General features: G+C 39.1%; 1 protein-coding gene across 2 annotated transcripts in view; it reads left to right on the forward strand.

Moving 5' to 3' along the window:
• Positions 1 to 8,227: 8,227 nt before the first annotated feature.
• LRRC9 (leucine rich repeat containing 9) overlaps positions 8,228 to 25,663 on the forward strand; it is a 114,755-nt gene continuing 97,319 nt past the window's right edge. For both annotated transcript variants that reach the window (XM_061429042.1, XM_061429043.1), the window contains exons 1-6: positions 8,228 to 8,301; positions 18,013 to 18,093; positions 18,345 to 18,563; positions 19,623 to 19,763; positions 21,002 to 21,065; positions 21,361 to 21,431. In XM_061429042.1, the coding sequence (XP_061285026.1) occupies positions 18,046 to 18,093; positions 18,345 to 18,563; positions 19,623 to 19,763; positions 21,002 to 21,065; positions 21,361 to 21,431 (543 nt within the window). In that variant the 5' untranslated portion in view covers positions 8,228 to 8,301; positions 18,013 to 18,045. The remainder of the gene's footprint in view (positions 8,302 to 18,012; positions 18,094 to 18,344; positions 18,564 to 19,622; positions 19,764 to 21,001; positions 21,066 to 21,360; positions 21,432 to 25,663) is intronic.

A 25,663-nucleotide genomic window follows, 5' to 3' on the forward strand; every position in this document is an offset into this window, starting at 1 on the left:
TGGATTTTATAAATCACAGTGTCATACAGCATTTAGTTTGCTTAAAGTGGAGGAAACTTGGAATTTCCTGTAAGTTTGTGGACAAAAACAAAATTATTAACTTCCTGTTTTCCCCAAGTGTAGGAGAGATAGGATGCTATGAGTGTTGTAGGCCAATTAAACCAAAATGATAAAAATAAGTGATTATTTATATAAAGCTCTTGGCACATTACTTAGTATTCATACATTCTACAAATCCTTCTTGGGCACTCCCTGTGTGACAGCCCCTAAGCTAGGTGCTGTGGACACAACGGGAAATGAGAGAGATGTGATTCTTGCCCTCCCAGAGCTCAAAGTGTAGTGGTGGAGGCAGACGTTAAACATTCAGCAAAGATATGCGTGTAAGAGTAAATAGAAATCCAGAAAGAAGAAAATTTTAATTTTCCCTGTTATAAAAATGGTAAAGAGCTTCTTCTCGCTCCCTTTTCTTTTAGTGCATTTCTTTAGAATACTTGTAATTACAAATTCTTTGTTTCTTTTAAAAACCTGAGCCTTTTGCCAACTTTATAACCCAGGAATGTCTTTCTCAAGGACCTGAGATCCATCTTTTTGAAATGGAATCAAGGAATATAGTGTGAAAGGAAACAAAAGCCAGACAAAAGTTAAAGTGGTGAAGGTATATTTTATGCAGGAACTATTGGAATAGGGGAAGAGAGACCTGAGTACAGAGTTCCACTCTGCATACAACAAGGGTCAGTGGGTACTTACAGCCAAGAAGCAAGGTGAAGAGGGGTTTGTGGATAAAAAATTACTTAAAGGAAACATCACAGATAACTTGTTTTCTGGCTAAAAAGATTTTATGGAATTATTAAGGAAGGCAGGCCAGGATGGTAAGGTATTGAGGTTGGGGGAGGGGTGGGGTGGAAGGAGGAATTTAATCAGATATCATGGTTAGAAGATTTTCCACTAGGATGAGCCAGCAGGATTCTTGCTAAAATTGGTCTTACAGGGCCAAGAACAAGCTCAAGTGTGAGGCCTCTTCAGAGAGGATTCGGGGCAGTCAGGAAAGTTTGATTAAAGACAGAGTCTTTCTTCATAGCACTGCTATCTCCCAGTTTCTGTGGGAGAGTAAGAGTTAACTCCAGCAGATGCCTTGCTCCAAAACTACCTTCTTTCATAAAGACACGAGTTTTCCTCTTTGGATAAAGCCCACTGGCTAACACAGATGGCCATTCAGTCACCAGGTGAATGAAGGACGAACACCGGCAAACGGTGCTGTCACGTCCTCTTGTCGGAGGCCTCGCTAATCACCTGAAAGCGTGCAGGGGACGGCTTGTATCTGCCTGGCAATATAAAAGGATTACGTTTATTTCCATCTGCCATCTTTGCAGGGGATTTCCTGTGATACAAATCATATTCTGGTTTAATGTTTATTTAGTAATAAAACTGTTTGCTTTGCTTTCTACCTCTGTGGAGAGGTTTTCTGAGTTGCCAAGAGATTTGGGGTTTAATTGTGTTTCCCCATAAAGGGGAATGAGAATTCTCAAGCACTTTTGGTGGAAGGGAAATCTGGGCCAGCCATTCTAGAAAGTTCTCAGATGGTATTTAGTGAAGTCCAATAATTGAGAATTATTGGAGGCAAAAGGCAAAACAATAATTCTATTCCTGGCATATATCCCAGAGAAAATGTCCTTCAGAAAATAATTACAAGGATGTTCAATATCACATTGCTTACTATAGTCAACCTAGATGCCCATCACTAGGGAAACAAATAAAAACATGATAGATGTATATAATGGGATAATGTAATACAGCAGCAACAAACTACATGGACATACAGAAACAAGGATCAATCTTAAAATAGCACTGAAGGAAACAGAAACAAAATACAATTTACAGCACACTAACTTTTACATAAAAAATACAGACACACAAAATAATACCGCCTGCTTTCTGAAGATAGATGCACAACTCAAGCTTTAAAAGAAACATCAAACTAATGCCTGTTACTGGAATGGGGGTGGAACTGTATATAAAATAAAATAATAGCCTTATATGGACAAATGATGATACTGTGCTGTGAGCTGAGGATACAGTCAACCTTCTGAGCCTGTTTGTGTGTGTGTGTGCTCAGTCATGTCTGAAAAGAAAGAAGGCAGAGGAAAGAATTCTCCCACACAAAGAGCTGATCAGCTCTCTAGTGAATTAAGATGACCATCTCTTCTTAAATTCACTGTCCTTCAATTTGCTACCATAAATCTAAATACAAACAGAACGAGGAAGGTAAAATAAGGAGGTTATGTTATCTGAAGCAGAGTTAAGTGCCTTTTTACAATTCCATTCTAGCTGCCTTTTAAGAAAAGCTTGTGCATTAACTACATATCAACAAATCATGGACAGAGATTATATGACTTTTTTAGATAGACTCATCAGAAACAGCATTATGTTGGTCTAATTAAAATTTTATTTCAGGACAACTCTTACCTTTTAATTGAATCATATATATTCATTACCAGACACTGGTAATAAGAGGGCCCCAACTGATGACTTTATGTTGCCACATAATCATCTCTTCCACTGCTAAAGTAAATCCTAAATTGTGCTACCTTCATGTTTTCATGATATAGCAAGCTCAAACATGTGACAGCAAATTTTCACAGATAATCTGAAAAATCATTAACTGGAAAATACTCATTTGCATAAGGATCAAATGTCAACAAGAATATAAAAATTAAATTAGCATTTGAAATCTCCAGATTTTTTGTTTTCTGGCATTAAACTTGAAGATATTATAAAGCCAAATTGTAATTAGATATATCCACTATTACCAGTAAGAATAGGGCTTTGGAGGAAATCATTCTGACCATCAATTCAAAAGATTTTAGTTAAGAAAGATTTTCTTATTTAGGTCTATAAACTCATCTTTATTTTGTTTAAATGATTCTTCTTTAATTCAAGTGGTGACATGATAAGTGTGCCATAATCAGTGGTACTATATCTTCCCAATTGTTTTCAGGTTCAAGATTCCTTTATCCATAAATAGATGTAAATTTATATGTTTTTGCCCTTGTCTAGGGTTATGAACAGACTGATGAATGAAGCAAAGTCTTATTTCACTTAGACTGGTTTATTTTGACTTTTAATGGCTTCAATTTCTATTGTTTCTTATACAGACACATGAAACTGTATCATAAAGAAGCTTTAAAATGAGAAAAGGTGATTAACAAGAATGGTCACTGATTCTGCATTCTTCTTCTGGTTTTAACTGTAATCACCTTTTGCTCCAAATACCATCCAGAATATGCTAACAACAGGCAATTCTTCCTTTAAGAATTGCTCAGGACAAAGGCTTTAGCTTGGCAACTTATCAGTGGTTACCTGTCCACAGCCATATAGTAAACTCTGACTCAACTGCTGACCAAAGCCTTGACCTTTACCTAGAAATAACATTCTTAAAATTAGTCATCTGTAAAATATAAAGAAAACTGTTAGCTCTCTCCCAATCTTTTACTGGTTAGATAAGCCACACAGATTTCTAACAATCCAAAGTAGATAACTCCTATGTTATGCAAAAGAGTTGTATCTCCCAAAACGAGAAGTTTGATGTACATAATTCACCTGAAGAAGCTGAAGCTGAAGTTGAATGGTTCTATGAAGACCTACAAGACCTTGTAGAACTAACACACAAAAAAGATGTCCTTTTCATTATAGGGGACTGGAATGCAAAACTAGAAAGTCAAGAGATACCTGGAGTAACAGGCAAATTTGGCCTTGGAGTACAAAACGAAGCAGGTCAAAGGCTAACAGAGTTTTGCCAAGAGAACGCACTGGTCATAGCGAATACCCTCTTCCAACAACACAAGAGAAGACTCTACTCATGGACATAACCAGATGGTCAATACTGAAATCATATTGATTATATTCTTTGCAGCCAAAGATGAAGAGGCTCTACATAGTCAGCAAAAACAAGACTGGGAGGTGACTGTGGCTCCGATCATGAACTCCTTATTGCCAAATTCAGACTTAAATTGAAGAAAGTAAGGAAAAATACTAGACCATTCAGGTATGACCTAAATAAAATCTCTTATGATTATACAGTAGAAGTGACAAATAGATTCAAGGGATTAGATCTGATAGACAGAGTGCTGAAGAACTATGGACAGAGGTTCGTGACACTGTACAGGAGGCAGTGATCAAGACCATCCCCAAGAAAAAGAAATGCAAAAGGGGAAAATGGTTGTCTGAGGAGGCCTTACAAATAGCTGAGAAAAGAAGAGAAGCAAAAGGCAAAGGAGAAAAGGAAGATATACTCATCTGAATGCAGAGTTCCAAAGAATAGCAAGGAGAGATAAGAAAGCCTTCCTCAGGGATCAATGCAAAGAAATAGAGGAAAACAATAGAATGGGAAAGACTAGAGATCTCTTCAAGAAAATTAGAGATACCAAGGGAACATTTATGAGCACAATAAATGTCAGAAATAGTATGGAACTAACAGAAGCAGAAGATACAAAGAAGAGGTAAGTGGTAAGAATACACAGAAGAACTATACAAAAAAGATCTTCATGACCCAGATAACCACAATGGTGTGATCACCCACCTAGAGCCAGTCATCCTGTAATGCAAAGTCAAGTGGGCCTTAGAAAGCATAACTAGGAACAAGGCTAGTGGAGGTGATAGAATTCCAGTTGAGCTATTTCAAATCCTAAAAGATGATGCTGTGAAAGTGCTGCACTCAGTAGCCAGCAAATCTGGAAAACTCAGCAGTGGCCACAGGACTGGAAAAGGTAATTTTTCATTTCAATCCCAAAGAAAGGCAATGCCAAAAAATGTTCAAACTACTGCACAATTGCACTCACATCTCATGCTAGCAAAGTAATGTTCAAAATTCTCCAAGCCAGGCTTCAACAGTCCATGAACCGTGGACTCCCATATGCTCAAGTTGGATTTAGAAAAGGCAGAGGAACCAGAGATCAAATTGCCAACATTTGATGGATCAAACAAAAAGCAAGAGAGTTCCAGAAAAACATCTATTTCTGCTTTATTGACTACACCAAAGCCTCTGACTGTGTGGATCATAACAAACTGGAAAATTCTTAAAGCGATGGGAATACCGGACCACCCGACCTGTCTCCTGAGAAATCGGTATGCAGGTCAAGAAGAAACAGAACTGGACATGGAACAACATACTGGTTCCAAATTGGCAAAGGAGTATATCAAGGCTGTATACTGTCACCCTGCTTATTTAACTTATCTGCAGAGTATATCATGAGAAATGCTGGGCTGGATGAAACACAAGCTGAAATCAAGATTGCCGGGAGAAATATCAATAACCTCAGATATGCAGATGACACCACCCTTATGGCAGAAAGCAAAGAACTAAAGAGCCTCTTGATGAAAGGGAAAGAGGAGAGGGAAAAAAGTAGGCTTAAAACTCAACATTCAGAAAACTAACATCATGGCATCTGGTGCCATCAGTTCAGTTCAGTTCAGTTGCTCAGTCATGTCAGACTCTTTGCGAACCCATGAACCACAGCACACCAGGCCTCCCTGTCCATCACCAACTCCCAGAGTTTATCTAAACTCATGTCCATTGAGTTGGTGATGCCATCCAACCATCTCATCCTCTGTCATCCCCTTTTCCTCCTGCCCTCAATCTTTCCCAACATCAGGGTCTCTTCAAATGAGTCATCTCTTCACATCAGGTGGCCAAAATATTGGAGTTTCAGCTTCAACATCAGTCCTTTCAATGAACACCCAGGACTGATTTCCTTTAGGATGGACCGGTTGGATCTCCTTGCAGTCCAAGGGACTCTCAAGAGTCTTCTCCAACACCACAGTTTAAAAGCTTCAGTTCTTCTATGCTCAGCTTTCTTTATAGTCCAACTCTCACATCCATACATGACTACTGGAAAAACCATAGCCTTGACTAGACAGACCTTTGTTGACAAAGTAATGTCACCATCTAGAGTGATTTCGGAGCCCCAAAAAGTAAAGTCAGCCACTGAACTTCATGGCAAATAGATGGGGAAACAGTGGAAATAGTGGCTGACTTTATTTTTTGGTGCTCCAAAATCACTGCAGATGGTGACTGCGGACATGAAATTAAAAGACGCTTGATCCTTGGTAGAAAAGCTATGACCAATCTAGACAGCATATTAAAAAGCAGAGACAATACTTTATCAACACAGGTCTGTCTAGTCAAAGCTATGGTTTTTCCAGTAGTCATGTATGGATGTGAGGGTTGGACTATAAAGAAAGCTGAGTGCCGAAGAATTGATGCTTTCGAACTGTGGTGCTGAAGACTCCTGAGAGTCCCTTGGACTGCAAGGAGAACCAACCAGTTCATCCTAAAGGAAATCAGTCCTGAATATTCATTGGAAGGACTGATGCTGAAGCTGAAGGTCCAATACTTGGCCATCTGATGTGAAGAACCAAGTCATTGGAAAAGCCCCTGATGCTGGAAAGATTGAAGGCAGGAGGAAAAGGGGATGACAGAGGATGAGATGGTTGGATGGCATCACTGACTCAATGGACATGAGTTTGAGTAGGCTCCGGGAGTTGGTGATGTACAGGGAAGCCTGACATGCTGCAGTCTATGGAGTCGCAAAGAGTAGGATAGGACCGAGAGACTGAACTGAACTGAATTCATCTGTTGATGATTTTGATTTCTGATCCAATTGCTTAATCTAAACATTTAGATATTAAAACTATTGTTATCTAGTCTTTATACTGTATAGTCAGGTCATCTTGCTCAATTAGATTTTCAGAGATGGTAATATGAATCAGATTTTTCTAGTCCTTTTTTAAAACTCCTAAACCACAAATCTTTTAATTAATTTTAGTTAATGACAAACTGAAATTTCTGAGGTATAAAAAACATGTAAGTAAAATTTATATTTTTCTATGTTTATGTATGTTTACAAATGGTCAATATTACAATAAAATATTTGAAATGAAAATACAGTAAAAAATCTGCACTCATATTTTTCATGAGAACGCAGTTTTAAAATATAGTCTATTGAATGAGGCAGCCACCTGGTGACAGAAAACAGAACTTACAGACACTATTTTGCATGAACTGAACGTCATAAGTATTCTACACAAATAACCTCAAAAAACATAATAGCGCTGTCCAACAGAAACATAATAGAAATCACATAGGTAATTTAAATTTTCTAACTGCTGCTTTTAAAATGTAAAAGAACCCCAGTAGTTTAATACAGTATTTTCATGTAAACCAATATATGAAAACTATTTATTATTTCAACATGTGATCAATACATATATTTTTCATGCTAGGTCTTCAAAACACATTGTGTGTTTCATAGCACATCTCAGTTCGGACAAGCCACCTTTCACGCGGCTGTAGCTAAATGGCTAACATGTGGAACAGCGCCTATCTAGAGAATGAAATGAGATCAGCAGTTACTTTGATTGCCTAAGTTCATTTCTCAGCCCTCTGCCCACTCTTAAAAGTTCCTCCCATTCCCTCTTTAAATTTTATTTTATTTTGTACAAGTTTGGCCACCAGTATACTTTGGAGTCATTAAACGACCCTCAAAAGCCTGTCGGCGAACGACAAGAAGACCGTTGGAGGGTCCAGGTCTTCTCTGGAGGTCACTAGGGCGTTAGATTGGCCTGCGATGTCCTTCGATTCGGCTTGTTCTGCGGTCAGCGGCTTCCGGCTGCGGTCAGGTACATTTCTGGAGAGCGGCGGTCGCCGACGTTTGGACCGAGGGGCGCGTGGGGATATCAGGGCCTGATATGGGTGTCTGGCCGCCTTGTGACATCACAGCATCATGCTTTGGGGTTCAAGTTCAGCGAGGCTCCGGGCTTCCAGACCCCGAAGATCAAAGATTTTCAGTGGGAAACAGCCGGGACTGGAAGAGGCAACGACTAGGTCCCCGCTGTAAGTCGTTGCTTCCCATGAGGGCCTGTGATCTGGCAAAGGCGGGTGAAAAGACACATGCAGAGTCCAAAAGACCCGCGGAGACGGGCGCTCCTCCCCACCATTTCCCAGGAGCACCAGCGGGGTCTTCCGGATGGACCCCTACCTCTGCTGATTGGTTGTAGCTTGCCGCCACGTGATCCAGAAACGGGTCAGCCACCGTTTTCCCCGCCCCTCTCACCCCCTCCCCACCCGGAGGTCGCGGGAGGCGGAGAGCAGGTTTCCTAGGTAACCGCAGCGGGCAGTTGTGTACACACCAGGCCCCAGGAAAGGGACAGTGTCCAGCCTGCTGCTGCAGGACCAGGATTAAGAGGCGGGAGTGGACTCTACTCTGTCTCCAATTGCTCCGGAATCCATCCTGTCTCTGGGATAAGGTGAGTGACTATAACCTGGTGGCCTTTGGGAGTACCTCACCTCTAGGCAAGGCCCAGGAGTGTTTGCTCCCCTCTCCTCTCTCTCTGGCCACACCCGGAGGAAGACAAGAGAAAAGCAACGTTGAGGTCAGAAGATCCTTCTAGCAGTGCAGTGGAGATGATGATAACAATGACAGACAGTGACGTGACTTTATCTGAGGCCGTCAGGTTTATCGGGGCAAAGCTGAAGAGGAAACGGAGAGGGAAGGTGGCACACAGCCATCTGTGCAGCCTTTACTGAGAGAATGAAGTGCTCCTTGGATGCCCTTGATACCGCTCACCTAGAACCGGAAGGGCATTTGTTTGGCGCATCAGTAATAATGGATGGATTCTGATCCCTTTATACCCAAGGCAGGAAACAATTTGACCATACAGGCCTTCTAGTTTGTAGAAAAGAAATTTGATTTTTTCACAATGACACTCTCCCCAGCTCTCATGGCAGACAGAAACATGGTCCTTTGAACTCTAATTATTGTTCTACTCTGACCAGTCATGTAAAACTTAAGGTATTGGGTTGGCCAAATGCTTTTGGTATCATCTTGTGGAAAACCCAAATGAACTTTTTAGCCAACCCAATATTTCTTTAAGTTATAACATATAGGACCCTGTGGCATGACAACTAATTCAAACCATCCAATAAATTGTTATCAAATACCAAGCATGTGTCAGGCACTGTGATAGGGTCATTGTTCCTGCCCTCAGTGATGTAACCTGGTAAGGAACAAAGACCTGGAAGTATCACAGTACAGAGGACAGGTGTTGTATATGCGCCATATTCTGGCCTTTATTGGAATTATGAGCAGGAGAATGACTATAATACTGACAGAATTAAAGTCTTCACACAGAAGACCCTTGATTTAAAATTTTAAGGGCATATGGAGTATGCCATAAAGTCAAGGGAAAGTTAGGGAGGGGAAACAGCATATGCCAAAGTATAGAAATATCCCATGTCATTCAGAGAACTAAGTTGTGGCCAGAGCCTGAGATGCTGTCAGGAATTTTTAGTTGATGAGCTTGAAAGGTAGGCAGGAGTTAAGAGTTTGGACACCATGAATACCTTGCAAGGGGAGTTCAGCTCAGTCACTCAGTCGTGTCCGACTCTTTGCGACACCATGAACTGCCGCATGCCAGGCCTCCCTGTCCATAACCAACTCCTGGAGTCCACCCAAACCCATGTCCATCAAGTCGGTGATGTCATCCAACCATCTCATCCTTTGTTGTCCCCTTCTCCTCCTGCCCTCAATCTTTCCCAGCATCAGGGTCTTTTAAAATGAGTCAGGTCTTCACATCAGGTGGCTAAACTATTGGAGTTTCAGCTTCAACATCAGTCCTTTCAATGAATACCCAGGACTGATCTCCTTTAGGATGGACTGGTTGGATCTCCTTGCAGTCCAAGGGACTCTCAAGAGTCTTCTCCAACACCACAGTTCAAAAGCATCAATTCTTCTGCACTCAGATTTCCTTATAGTCCAACTCTCACATCCATATATGACCACTGGAAAAACCATAGCCTTGACTAGACAGACCTTTGTTGACAAAGTAATGTCTCTGCTTTTGAATATGCTGTCTAGGTTGGTCATAACTTTCCTTCCAAGGAGTAAGTGTCTTTTAATTTCATGGCTGCAATCACCATCTGCAGTGATTTTGGAGCCCAGAAAAATAAAGTCAGCCACTGTTTCCACTGTTTCCCCATCTATTTGCCATGAAGTGATGGGACCGGATGCCATGATCTTAGTTTTCCGAATGTTGAGCTTTAAGCCAGCTTTTTCACTCTCCTCTTTCACTTTCATCAAGAGGCTCTTTAGTTCTTCACTTTCTGCCGTAAGGGTGGTGTCATCTACATATCTGAGGTTATTGATATTTCTCCCGGCAATCTTGATTCCAGCTTGTGCTTCCTCCAGCCCAGCATTGCTCATGATGTACTCTGCATGTAAGTTAAATAAGCAGGGTGACAGTATACAGCCTTGAAGTACGCCTTTCCCCGTTTGGAACCAGTCTGTGGTTCCATGTCCATTTCTAACTGTTGCTTTCTGACCTGCATACAGGTTTCTCAAGAGACAGGTCAGGTGGTCTGGTATTGCCATCTCTTTCAAAATTTTCCACAGTTTATTGTGATCCACACAGTCAAAGGCTTTGGCATAGTCAATAAAGCAGAAATAGATGTTTTTCTGGAACTCTCTTGCTTTTTTGATGATCCAGCGGATGTTGGCAATTTGATCTCTGGTTCCTCTTCCTTTTCTAAAACCAGCTTGAACATCTGGAAGTTCATGGTTCATGTGTTGCTGAAGCCTGGCTTGGAGAATTTTGAGCATTACTTTACTAGCATGTGAGATGAGTGCAATTGTGTGGTCGTTTGAGCATTCTTTAGCATTGCCTTTCTTTGGGATTGGAATGAAAACTGACCTTTTCCAGTCCTATGGCCATTGATGTGTTTTCCAGATTTGCTGGCATATTGAGTGCAGCACTTTCACAGCATCATCTTTCAGGATTTGAAATAGCTCAACTGGAATGCCATCACCTCCACTAGCTTTGTTCGTAGTGATGCTTCCTAAGGCCCACTTGACTTCACATTCCAGGATGTCTGGCTCTAGGTGAGTGATCACACCATCGTGATTATCTTGGTCGTGAAGATCTTTTTTTACAGTTCTGTGTATTCTTGCCACCTCTTCTTAATGTCTTCTGCTTCTGTTAGGTCCCTACCATTTCTGTCCTTTATTGAGCCCATCTTTGCATGAAATGTTACTTTTGTATTTCTAATTTTCTTGAAGAGATCCCTAGTCTTTCCCATTCTGTTGTTTTCCTCTATTTCTTTGCATTGATCACTGAGGAAAGCTTTCTTATCTCTTCTTGCTATTCTTTGGAACTCTGCATTCAAATGGGTATATCTTTCCTTTTCTCCTTTGCTTTTCACTTGTCTTCTTTTCACAGCTATTTGTAAGGCCTCCTCAGACAGCCATTATGCTTTTTTGCATTTCTTTTTCTTGGGGATGGTCTTGATTCCTGTTTCCTGTACAATGTCATGAACCTCCATCCATAGTTCATCAGGCACTCTGTCTATCAGATCTAGTCCCTTAAATCTATTTCTCACTTCCACTGTATAGTCATAAAGGATTTGATTTAGGTCATACCTGAGTGATCTAGTTGTTTTCTCCACTGTCTTCAATTTCAGTCTGTATTTGGCAATAAAGAGTTCATGATCCGAGCCACAGTCAGCTCTCCTGGTCTTGTTTTTGCTGACTGTATAAAGCTTCTCCATCTTTGGCTGCAAAGAATATAATCAGTCTGATTTCAGTGTTGACCATCTGGTGATGTCCATGTGTAGAGCAAGGGGAGTAGTGTGAGCAAATTTCCATTTTGGGAGGTTGCTGGCTTCCCAGGTGACTCAGTGGTAAAGAATCTGCATGCAATTCAGGAGACACAGGAGATGTGGGTTCGATTTCTGGGTTGGGAAGATCACCTGGATAAGGATAATGGCAACCCACTCCAGTATTCTTGCCTGGAGAATCCCATGGACAGGGGAGCCTGGCAGGCTACAGTCCATGGAGTCGCAAAGAGTCAGACATGACGGAGTAATTCGCATCATGCAAGTGTGGTGGATCGATTGGCAGGAAGTGAGACTATAGGGAAAACTTCAGTTAAGTTGAAGTAATGAAAACCTGAATCAAGGCAGAAGCAATTGGATAGAGGGGAGGAACAAAGAAACTTGACAGACATTTAGCAGGTGTATTTCAAGGGTACATATATGCAAAATGATTTAATAAGTGAGCAAAAGTGGGGGAAAGAATGAAAGAGTGATTGAGCATCAGTTCCAGGCTTCTTACTTGAATAATTAGAACAATGATATCATTTACTGAGAGAAAATATGCATTCGGAGAAGCAGGTTGGCTGGAAAATATAATGATTCAGTTTTTAACATACTGAGTTTGAGACACATTCTGATGGAGCTTTCCATGTGGGTAGTTGGGTTATTGCACAGAAAGAAAGCAAGATAAAAATTAGTAATTTTTCACCAAGAAGGAGACTATTAATCAGAAAATTAGGCATTAAATAACAAGTAGAGAAAAGTCAAGGAGAAAAAGTCAAACCAAAGAAGAAAACTTAGAGTCATCAGCATCGTCAGATTTCATCTCAGAGTCAAATTAAGTTAAAAGCTAAAACTTGTCCAGTGTCTTTGGCATTAAACCAGTGTTGACCTGGAAAAAGAAGATGCAGTTGCCTGAAGTATCCCCACTGAGACAGCAGTAAATTGAGAACTGAATAGAGGTACTGAAGTGTTGCTAATTACTCCCTATGTTTGCTAATGCTCTAATATGGTGGTGCTGCTGCTGCTGCTAAGTCGCCTCAGTCGTGTCTGACTCTGTGCGACCCCATGGACTGCAGCCTACCAGGCTTCTCCATCCATGGGATTCTCCAGGAGAGAACACTGGAGTGGGTTGCCATTTCCTTCTCCAAGTATGGTGCTAATGACTTATATCTAAAAGTTTTTTTGTAAAGGGATCTAAAATCAGCTAATATTGAATACAGGATAGAATTTTTTTTTTTTAGTAATGACCTAATATTTGTGTATGAAGAGAAAAGAGACCCTAGAGAAGGAAAGATGGGAATAAATGAAAAGAAGAAAAATTTGGCAGATCAATATTCTGAAGAGTCTGAAGAGAATGGGATGAGTACACAGGAAAAGGGATTCATTTGGGACAGGAAAAAGAATATTTTTTCTAAGATAAGTCAGAAAATGAAATAAACACAGTTGACTCCTGAACAATCCACATATAACTCATAGTCAGCCAGCTTATCCTTTGTTTCTCCTTGTCCTCAAATTCAGGAAAGCATGGACTGTGTCAGTCATTTCAGTTGCTCAGTCGTGTGACTCTTTGTGACCCCATGGACTGCAGCACACCAGGCTTCCCTGTCCATCACTAACTCTTGGAGCTTGCTCAAATTCATGGCCATCGAGTTGGTGATGCCATCCAACCATCTCATCCTCTGTCGTTCCCTTTTTCTCTTGCCTTCAGTCTTTCCCAGCATCAGGGTCTTTTCCAGTGAATCAGTTCTTCACATCAGGTGGCCAAAGTATTGGAGCTTCAGCTTCAGCATCAGTCCTTCCAATGAATATTCAGGACTGATTTCCTTTAGGATGGACTGGTTGGATCTCCTTGCAGTCCAAGGGACTTTCAAGTGTCTTCTCCAACACCACAGTTGAAAAGCATCAATTCTTCAGCACTTAGCTTTTTTAATGGTCCAACTCTCATAAGCATACATGACTACTGGAAAGGCCATACGTTTGACTAGATGGACCTTTGTCAGTAAAGTAATGCCTCTGCTTTTTAAGTTTAGATTTGTCGTAGCTTTTCTTCCAGGGAGCAAGCATCTTTTAATTTCATGTCTGCAGTCACCACCTGCAGTGATTTTTGGAGCCCAAGAATATAAAGTCCATCACTGTTTCCATTGTTTCCCCATCTGTTTGCCATGAAGTGATGGGACCAGATGCCATGATCCTAGTTTTCTGAATGTTGAGTTTTAAGCCTACTTTTTCACCTTCCTATTTCACTTTCATCAAGAGGCTCTTAGTTCCTTTTAGCTTTCTGTCATATGGGTGGTGTCATTTGCATATCTGAGGTCATTGATATTTCTCCCTGCAATCTTGATTCCAGCTTGTGCTTCATCCAGTCCAGCATTTCGCATGATGAACCGTGTAGTACTGTAGTATTTACTGTGGGAAAATATCTGCATATAAGTGGGCCTGTGTGGTTCAAACCTGTGTTACTCAAGGGTCAGCTATATATTTTAAGAGGTATGGGCATTTAAGAAGTGTCTATCTCATGGCATCATGGCATCACTGTTCTCTGTGAAAATAGAAACAAAATCATCTACTGCAGAGAGAGAACTTGAGGTGAGTGGCGAAAGTTTAAAATAGTCCAGATATTGTGAATCTCAGGTCTGTATCTCTAGTCCTACTCCTTAGGAGAGGAAGTTGAAGAGGAAAATATAAAATATCTGTTGTTGGATTCAACTCATTGCATTCATAGTGATTTCAACTCACATGACCAACCAGTCAAGTGAAATCTTTCAGCAGCACTCCAGAGCAGAGATCAGAGGTGACTGGATCAATCCAAGGTTTGAGATTTGAAGGATGAAAGCTATAGATGGTGGCTCCTGGCTCCCTGGAGAAACTCGAGCAGACCTGCAGTTTCTTAGACGGACAGGTCCTAAAAAGAGCTTTCCCAGGTGCAGGAGAGCAAGTACAAGCTGGGCATCAGGACACTCACCTCTAGGTGGAATCAGAAGTTGGAAGCCTTGGGACTACTTGAGTTTGGAGAAAACATAGGAGGTTTGTAAATGCCAGGAAGGTCCATAATTATGTATTATTAATTATGCATAATCACATAATTCAGATGTAGTTATAAAAATTATATAATTTGAGGGTTTTAAGTTAAATTTGTTTCACTAATTAACTACTGAATTACAACAAGGGTTTTCTTAAGTGAGGGCACTGGTGAAGAGAAGTTAAGGTGAAGTGAAAGAAAGGTTGATATTGCAAATATGAATATTTCTCTCTGAAGAAAAAGTAGTCTTTGAGAAAGAATAGATTCGTGTATATGTATAACTGAATAGCTTTGCTTTACAACTGAAACTGTCATAACATTTGTAATCAACTGTACTCCAACATAAAATAAAAAGTTTGAAAAAAGAAAGAAAAAATAGTCTTCTTGAATAAATGGAGAGTTAGTTATATCTTGTTCTAAAGGAAGATTCAATACTGGAAAGGTGGAAGTTCTCCCTAAATTATTTACAATCTAATCTCAGTCAGAATCCCAAGTGAATTTTTAAAACTAAATGCAAAATAATTATAAATATTACTTGGAAAAATAAATATGAAAGAGTAACGAGGAAATTTCAAAAAAAAAGAAATGAGGTAGAAATTTACAATATAAATCATAATTATTAACACAGGATAATACTGTAGGAATAAATAGAGCTAACGGAAAGCACAGATTAGAAAGTCCAAAATTAGACTCAGCTACATATGATAATTTAGTGAATAATGAAGGGAGCAGTTAATGTCTTCTCTAATAGATATCTTGGGCATAGACTATAGGCTAGAAAACTTGGATCACTGTTCGGTGACTCTGGGGGTGCTAAAGGCAGGCTTTGTCCCTTGTGTGGTGGTGGGCAGACAAGCTTTTCCTTTGGTGCTCACAGACATTAAACCAGAATGTAGGGGCCCTCCTTTACTTGGGATGCCATCCAAGTAAACCTAGGAGGAAAGACTGCAGTCTGCATCTCTGTATGGGCCTCTGATGGAGTATCTAAACTCCTTCAGGTAGTTCTTTGCTGCACGCTCCCTTGTCTGCCCACTCCTATGCTGTAATATTTGGGGATTATCCAAGAATAGTGTAAAGAGACAGCTGCCAATTGGAAGCAGGGAAGGAATGGTCAATATTACTTTCAGCATAGATCTAGCATCTAACTACTGCTCACATCTTCACTACCACCACCCAGTTCCAGCCGCCACCCTTTCTCACCTTATTACAACTGCTCCTTGACGGATCTCCTTGCTTCTCCCATCAACCCCTGCAGTCTATTTTCAACACAGTAGCTAGGGCAATCCTTTTCAAAACCCAAGACAGCTTGTATTATTCTTTCATTCAAAATCCTCATATAGCTTTACATCTTATTCAAGAAGAAATCCACCCCACAGTACTTCTCTGACTTCACATCCTACCAGTTTTCCACATGCTAGCAAGGTAATGCTCAAAATCCTTCAAGTTAGGATTTAGCAATACGTGAACTGAGAACTTCCAGATGAACAAGCTGGATTTAAAAAGGGCAGGGGAACCAGAAATCAAATTGCCAACATCCGTTAGATCATACAGAAAGCAAGGAATTCCAAAAAAACCTATTTCTGCTTCATTGGCTACATTGAAGTCTTTGACTGTGTGGATCACAACAAACTGGAAAATTCTTCAAGAGATGGGAATACTAGACTACCTTACCTGCCTTCTGAGAAACCTGTATGCAAGTCAAGAGGCAACAGTGAGAACCAGACATGGAACAATGAATTGATTCAAAATTGGGAAAGGAGTGTGTCAAGGCTGTATATTGTCACTCTGCTTGTTTAACTTATATGCAGAGTACATCATGAGAAATGCCAGGTTGGATTAAACTCAAGCTGGAATCAAGATTGCTGGGAGAAATATCAATAACCTCAGATATGCAGATGACACCACCCTATTGGCAGAAAGTGAAGACGAACTAAAGAGCTTCTTGATGAAGGTGAAAGAGGAGAGTGAAATAGCTGGCTTAAAACTCAACAATCAGAAAACTAAGATCATGGCATATGGTTCTATCACTTCATGACAAACAAATGGGGAAACAATGGAAACAGTGACAGATTTTATTTTCTTGGGCTCCAAAATCACTGTGGACGATTACTGCAGCCATGAAATTAAAAGATGCTTGCTCCTTGGAAGAAAAGCTATGACAAACCTAGACAGTGTATTAAAAGGCAGAGACAGCACTTGCTGACAAAGATCCATCCATCTAGTCAAAGCTGTGGTTTTTCCAGTAGTCATGTATGGATGTGAGAATTAGACCATTAAGAAAGCTGAACACTGAAGAATTGATGCTTTCGAACTGTGGTGCTGGAGAAGACTCTTGAGAGTCCCTTGGACAGCAAGGAGATCAAACCAGTCAAACCTAAAGGAAATCAGTTGTGAATATTCATTGGAAGGACTGATGCTGAACCTGAAACTCCAATACTTTGGCCACCTGATGCAGAGCGGACTCATTGGAAAAGACCCTGATGCTGGGAAATACTGAGGGCATGAGGAGAAGGGAGCAACAGAGGATGAGAGGTTGGATGGTATCACCGACTCAATGGACATGAGTTTGAGCAAACTCCGGATGATAGTGAAGGACAGGGAAGCCTGGTGTCCTGCAGTCCATGGGATCACAAAGAGTCAAACAAATCTGAGTGACTGAACAACAACATATTAAGACCAGATTCCTATATTTTTCTAAATAGTATATATCTGGAACAATATAATGAATATATTAAAAATTAATGAAACAGTGGCCTACATTTTATTGAAGCTATGTAGTTATTTAATATTTCATACCATTAAGAAGTTGACTAGTTCATTTTAATAAACATTTATTGCCATGCCTATGGTATGTTACTAAGCCCTGAGGATTCTTTTCTTTGCTAACTATACTTAGAAAACTGTATTCAGTTGGGGACATTACAACATAATAGAGAGAATGAACTGGAACTGATTCAAGGAAGAAAAACAAGAATCTTTTTAGTAAGAGAACTAAAAGTCATGAACTTGGGGCAAGATAAAGGTATAGTTGAGAGCTGATTATGTTCTTCAAGTATTAAAGGCTCATAATGTGGAAGAAAAATTATGCTTGTTTCAGCAGGAGGTAAAATGGCAGTGAATGGGGAGGAGTTATGGAGAGACAGAATTAAATTCAGAATAAAAAAATAACTTTCCAAGAGAAAATTTCAGAGATGGAATGGACTGTCTTAGGGTCCAGACATTCTTGGTAATGTACTGTTGGAAAATGTTAAGTCACAGATGAGTAAGTCCACCTAAGTAATGTTAAGGTCCCTTTACATAATATGGCATGATTCTGGTACTTACTTCAACTTTTCCTTTTTCTTAATAGGTATATTGTTATAACCTTTATTTTTAATGGAAGATGATTGAATGTGAAAACATAAACCAACACGACATAATTAAAGAACTGGTGAGTCAAAACCAGATTTCTTTTCAACTACATTTGTAAGAATACTAATTGAAACATTTTTACACTTCTCTCTGAGTTTATCTAAAGATTTCTTCTATGATCTTTGGAAGTAGAGAAAAACCATGTATGCGGTACAGCTTTTCTTCTTGTGAGTCAAAATGTCATCAGTAAAACACAGTTTATAATTTCTAATATCAAAAATAATTTATTATCTTAAAAAGGTAATAACCCAATTTCTTTTTTGAAAACAGTGTTTATGCAATGGTTTGTCTTATGAGATGATTGGACAAGAAGGATCAGATACTTCAAAACTGGAAATGTTTTTCTCAGGGTATCCTCGTATAGTTGGATTGTCATTATTTCCTAATTTAACAAGTCTCACAATTGTTGCTCAAGATATAAAAGAAATTTCAGGACTAGAAACTTGTTTACAGCTTAAAGAACTTTGGATTGCTGAATGCTGCATAGAGGTAAGCCTAAACATAACCTTACATGAAGTATTTGTACTAAATTATTTGGCTTCGTTAAATAATTCATTGAAGTATATGCTTGAGGCATGGATCAAAACAGATAAATTCATACATGATGAATTAAACCCTTTACCCAGTAAAACAAAAGAAACATTTAAATGGGCAAAATATAAAAATAGATGTATACAAAGGATAAAATAGAAATAATTGAAAAAATAGACACATTCTACTTTTTAATAATCAAATCAGATCAACTAATACCCAGTATTGCTTTGTAATAAAACTGGTTTATTTTAACACTATTGGTTGTGTGAAAATTATAACATCTGTATTGAAAAGCCATATTGCAAAATAAATCAAGAGCCAGAGATAAGTATATACTTTTTGACTCAGAAATCCCTATTCTAAGATTTTATCCTAGAGAAGTAATTAAAAGCAGAAAACTCTATACATAAATTTATTTGTTGTAATATTATTTATAATAGTTAAAATTTTGAAACAAATAATCATATAAGATTATTTCTAAGAAAATTATTATAAACATGAAATATTTTGTAAATACTATAATTTGAAAGATTATAAAAACATTTTTTTAGATGACTTTAAGTTTAAAAAAATCCCTCAAAATTGTCTAGTTATTATGATTATAACCATATAAAATAGGTATCAAATTGATTAAAATTTTGGACACGACTGAGCGACTTCCCTTTCATTTTTCACTTTCATGTATTGGAGAAGGAAATGGCAACCCACTCCAGTGTTCTTGCCTGGAGAATCCCAGGGACGGGGGAACCTGGTGGGCTGCCGTCTGTGGGGTCGCACAGAGTCAGACACAACTGAAGCGACTTAGCAGCAGCAGCAGAGAATATGAAAATTGAAAATAGTTGTATTTAAGTAGAACAATTATATGATTTTTTAATTTCAGTTCATTTTTCTGGGTATTGATTTTGCAGTCTATTTTGAAAATGTGATTTTTAAAGGAAAATGTACTTACAATGTACCTTATTGAAAGGATTAATAAAACATAAATATTCAGTCTCCTCTTTTTTTTTTTTACAGAAAATTGGAGGTCTTCAAGAATGCAGAAGTTTAGAAAAGCTATATTTATATTATAATAAAATTTCTAAAATAGAAAATTTAGAGAAATTATCCAGATTGGAGGTTCTTTGGCTGAACCACAATGCAATTAAATATATTGAGGTAAGATAATTTCAGTGATTTATATTTAAAGTCAGTCATATATGCAGACAACACCACCCTTATGGCAGAAAGTGACGAGAAACTAAAAAGCCTCTTGATGAAAGTGAAAGAGGAGAGTGAAAAAGTTGGCTTAAAGCTAAACATTCAGAAAACTAAGATCATGGTATCTGGTTCCATCACTTCATGGGAAATAGATGGGAAACAGTGGAAACGGTGGCTGACTTTATTTTTGGGGGCTCCAAAATCACTGCAGTTGGTGACTGCAGCCATGAAATTAAAAGACGCTTACTCCTTGGAAGGAAAGTTATGACCAACCTAGATAGCATATTCAAAAGCAGAGAATTACTTTGCCAACAAAGGTCCCTCTAGTCAAGGCTATGGTTTTTCCAGTAATCATGTATGGATGTGAGAGTTGGACTGTGAAGAAAGCTGAGTGCTGAAGAATCGATGCTTGTGAACTGTGGTGTTGGAGAAGACTCTTGAGAGTCGCTTGGACTACAAGGAGGTCCAACCAGTCCATCCTAAAGGAGATCAGTCCTGGGTGTTCATTGGAAGGACTGATGCTAAAGCTGAAACTCCAATACTTTGGCCACCTCATGCGAAGAGTTGACTCATTGGAAAAGACCCTGATGATGGGAGGGATTGGGGGCTGGAGGAGAAGGGGACGACAGAGGATGAGATGGCTGGATGGCATCACCGACTCAATGGACATGAATTTGAGTAGACTCCGGGAGTTGGTGATGGACAGGGAGGCCTGGCGTGCTGCGATTCATGGGGTCGCAAAGAGTTAGACACGATGGAGTGACTGAACTGACTGACTGACTCCTGTAGAGCTTAACCAGTGTCCAAGAAATATTCATGACTAGTTTAATTATTGTTGAGAACTAATGCATATATAGCATATTATAACATATAGAGAACCTCATATACATAATTTTATTTCTTCTACCATGTCTGGGAGGTAAGATGTTATTTCTTCTTTGAGGGTTAAAAATAAAAAGGAGGTTTGGAGAAGTTTTATATATAACTTGTTCTGTATGTATTCTTTTTCCTCCTCTTCTTCTTTTCCTCCCTACTCTGCTCCCTGTTCCCTTCTCCTTCAGTAATTCTCTCCAGATTCCAGAAAACAAACAGCACCTGGTGCTTGAAACACCAGGAGAGCTAACCAGCTTGCTCAGATGACTTATAAACATAGATTTTAATGATTTCTTCTAAATTATGTTACCTAAATTTTTTAGGGCTTGCAAACTTTGAAGAATTTAAGTGATCTCAACCTTGCTGGAAATCTAATAAGCAGCATTGGTATGTACAGTTTCATTTGAAATATGAGATAATGTTACAATAATTTTTTGTTTGTATAAAAAGTACAGTCTTAGGTTTCTTTCTTTTAGACTTTTTGTATGATGTCTTTACAAAGTATTTCTAAATCTATAGTTAAAGGATATGGAAATACTACCCATTGATCAGTGGTTACTAGTTGTGCAATGTTACTGTTAGGAAAAGATGGTCATATACAACTCAGAAACATGGCAAGATACGAATAGGAGGTAAAATAAGAAATTTAATTTTTTTCTCATCTTGTTTTTTTAAATTAAAGGTCGATGTCTTGATCCCAATGAACAACTAGAAAGATTAAACCTTTCTGGTAACCAAATATGTTCTTTCAAGGTATGTTTAAGTGGAATAATTTATTTTTATTTATCAATCTGAATCATGAGCCATCTTATTGAAGAAAATAGACTAAATATTCCCCTCTTAAAGAATAATTTAATTGTTTTGGGCTACCGAATACTTCCACAAATTTTCACATCATCTGATAAATTGGCCCTAATGATCTGACACTATTAAAACCAAAAAAGATAACTATTCAGTTGATTTTTAGGATACCACTTTCTCTTAGTTTTTCTCCCATCTTTCTGGCTATACCTCTTCAGTTTTCTGGCTTTTCATTCTCTTCTAGCACCTAAAAAATGGATTATCCCAAGTTAGTCCAAGATCTTTTCTCATTTCTATCTACATTCATTCTCTAATCACTCTAATCATCTTACAACTTTAAATACGTTTATCCACTAATTACTCCTAAATTGGTATCTCTATTTTGCCTAAAAATATGATAGACATCTCCTATCCTAACTCAAACTGAGTTTCCCTTCGCCAGACCTTCATCTCCTGCAGCCTTCTCCATTTCTCTAAAAGGCATCTCTATTCTTCTGATAACTTAAGCCAAAATCCTTAGTTATTCCATGCCCCATGTCCAGTGCATCAGTAAATTCTGTTGGCTCTACCTTCAGGATATGTCGAGTCTGACCATTTTTTAACCGCCTGTATCACTGTTAGCCTGATTCAAGACACCATCTTCTCTTTCTTGCATTACTGAAAAAAAACCCTCCTAACAGTTCTCCCTGTGTTTACCCTTCACTATACTCAGTCTGTTCTTTACATAGCATCCTGCCCCTTTAAATATACGTCAGATCAAATCACTTCTGCTCAAAAACCCGTCCTTGGTTTCTCATCTCTTTCAGAGTAAAAGCCAATTCTTACAATGGCCCATCAGATTCTATATAATCTAGTTTCCCCACTGTCTCTCTGACTACAGCTTCTATCACTGTCCCCTTTGTTTACATCATTCTAGCCTCTCTGGTCTCTTCACTATTCCTTAAATATATCTAAGACAGTCACCTTAGAGCCTTTGCACTTGCTGAAATATTCTTCCCCCATATATCTTCATGGGCTTCCCTCGTAGCTCAGTTGGTAGAGTCTGACTGCAATGCAAGAGACCTGGGTTCGATCCCTGGGTTGGGAAGATCCCCTGGAGGAGGAAATGGCAACCCACTCTGATATTCTTGCCTGAAGAATCCCATGGACAGAGGAGCCTGGCAGGCTACCGTCTGTCGGGTTGCAAGAGTTGGACACGATTGAGCGATTAAGTGCACAGCGTGCTCACATATATCCTCATAGCTCATCTCATTTCTTTTCAGACTTTATTCAAATGTTATGTTCTTAGCTATGCCTTTCTTGCCTAATTTAAATAAAATAGCAACAATCCCCTACTACCCTCTTCCAACTGGAAGCATTCCCATCATTTTTCTCCTTTTCTATTTTTCCTATTGGAACTTATCCAGAAAGCTTACTAGAATACAAGCTCCATGAGTACAGGAACTCACCTGTTTTATTCACTGCTCTATGCACAATACTTAAAGCAGTATTTGACTTGTAATAAACCTCAGTAAACATTTGTGAGGTACATAAATGAGAGAGAAAAAAACAAATAAGACAATGTTTATGGCATATAGTGTGGGTAAAAATATATAGCATTCATAATTTTGACAGTGTCAGAATGAAGTACATATTCAAACACTTCCTCTAGGGTAATACTAAAGAAAGGTGGGCAGATTTACCATTTAAATAATTCTGAATTGATTGATATTAAAGTAGGCATTCTTTTACTCAAAACAGATTATAGAACACCAAAAAGCTATAGAATGAGGCAGAATGTTTGAAGTGAAAGTCACTCAGCTGTGTCTGACTCTTTACCACCGCATGGACTATAGCCCACAAGGTTCTGTCCAGGAATTCTCCAGGCAAGAATACTGGAGTGGGTTGCCATGCTTTTCTCCAGGGCATCCTCCCAACCCAGGGATTGAATCCAGGTCTCCTGCATTGCAGGCAGATTCTTTACCATGAGGCAGAATGTTATAAGCACCTTAAAAGAAATTTAAATGAAGTTTAATTTTATTGGTAAAATTAAAGAGGAAATATTTGATGTGAACATTGAAGGGCTGACAGAACTTCAACAGGCAATGTAGGGAGAATCTTCTACAACATAGTTGGAAGTAGGCATTCCAAAGATGAGAAGAACCGCATGCAGAAAGAAGTAGAGGTAGGAAATCAAGGGGTTTATTTGTAGTAACAGCAGCAACAGAGATCAGAGGGAGCTATGAAACATATATTCAAAATGTGTATATGTATACACTTAAATATTACCTACACTTAAGTATTACCTACACTCATTTGTTACCTTAAATATTACCTAAAGTTAGATGACACTGGAGTCTATGAAAGCACAACATCTCACTGAAAATTAGTGGGATGGTACCTGGTACAGATGGAAAAGGGCACACAAATTTTTTCATCACCACCAAGATAGTATCTTTTTAGGGTGACTGGAAAGGTTAGATATAAAAATTCAGAATAGTATTTCAGGAACATTCCTAGGATGAGAATAGTAAAAGTTGCTGTGAGTTATGCTCAGTGTTTTGCTCAGTAGGTAATATTTAAGCTAACAAATGAGACATGAACAGGAGTTACCTAAGGAAAGAACATTCCAGGCAAAGGTGTGCAGGACCTAGGTGGTGGAAAGACGGTGGAAAATTTTAAAAACTAGAAATCCTCTGTCTGGAGCAGAACGAGGGAGAGAGTATGAGTTGAGGCTGAAGAAGATAAGTGCAGAATGCTGGGAGGATGAGGTATCACCCTGCCAAGGAGCCATATGGTAGCTTATCTCACCCTGGCCTGCCATGGCAGCCTTGTGGCGAAGAGCAGAGGCTGCACAGCCAGGAAGACCTGTCATTTCTAGCCCTGCCACAAACCAGGGGCAGCGCAGTACAATGGTAACGTGACGCTGAAGTGACATAATAAAATAAGGTTCTTAGAATAAAGACTGAACATCACTCAATAGATAGGCTATTTTATTATTAGTCTCACTGTTATAATGTTAACCTATTTCACTCTCCTCACCAAAAGAATGGGATTAAATAGGACTATTGTGAAGATTCACTGTATGGCATAAAATTAAAAAGGCTCTCTGCGATAATGGCGGCTACTTCTCAAAAAAACATTGAGCATAACTCACAGCAACTTTTACTATTTTCATCCTAGGAATGTTCCTGAAATACTACTATTCTGAATTTTTATGTCTAACCTTTCCAGTCACCCTAAAAAGATACTATCTTGGTGGTGATGAAAAAATTTGTGTGCCCTTTCCATCTGTACCAGGTACCATCCCACTAATTTTCAGTGAGATGTTGTGCTTTCATAGACTCCAGTGTCATCTAACTTTAGAGTGTGGGTGGAGGATTCCTGTGTAAGACTTCAAAGTTCACACCCACCATAGCTTAGACTCATGGTCAGATGCAAACCAGCCACCCAGAAAACAGTATCTTCATACTTCAGAACTATCAGGGGTTTACCTTCCTTGCCCTGCAGAATTTGACCAAATAATTCTCTGCACAAGTCTATCCAGCAGTCTCCTTTCTAGAGAAACACTGCTTAGTGCCACTCCTGGGCTGTGGGCCCAGCCATAGCCTCAGGTCCAGCCAGGGAGCCAAGTTCTCACTTGTCCATAGATAGCCGGGACACACATGTCCACCTCCTCCTTTACTGGTGATTCTGGCAGCCTGACTTCATTACTTGCTTCCTGATTCCATTTGTACTTTATCTTCTAAATTAGAACCTCCTGATTCTTGCCTTGGATTTCCTTTAATTCTGATTCTGAGTCTCCTAACTAGCATTGCATTCCATCAAGTCCACTCTACCATCGTACCCTCCTACCCCAGGCCCCCCTAGTAATATTATTATTGAGAAAGATGTGAGGATGTCTTAGAGATTGGTGGAAAGTAATATGTTGAAGTGATTTAGATGAATAAATGTTATTCTCTAGTGAAAAAGATGCTAAATACTTGAAAAATGGATCAATACTTAAACAGCGTACTCTGTTTCCATGCATTTTAAATGTAAAAGGCCAAAGAGTATTTACTAAATCATGTATGTATTCCATATGATTTTAATTTCAAGGTAAAAGATGTAATTACATTAACAACCCTTACCCTTCCAGAGTCTGTGAGGAAAATGAGGGCCTTAGGAGAAAGCTAGATTTCAGTTGGCTTTAATAGGCAGAAATG

Source organism: Bos javanicus, chromosome 10 (assembly GCF_032452875.1).
Source record: "Bos javanicus breed banteng chromosome 10, ARS-OSU_banteng_1.0, whole genome shotgun sequence".
Taxonomy (NCBI): Eukaryota; Metazoa; Chordata; class Mammalia; order Artiodactyla; family Bovidae; genus Bos; species Bos javanicus.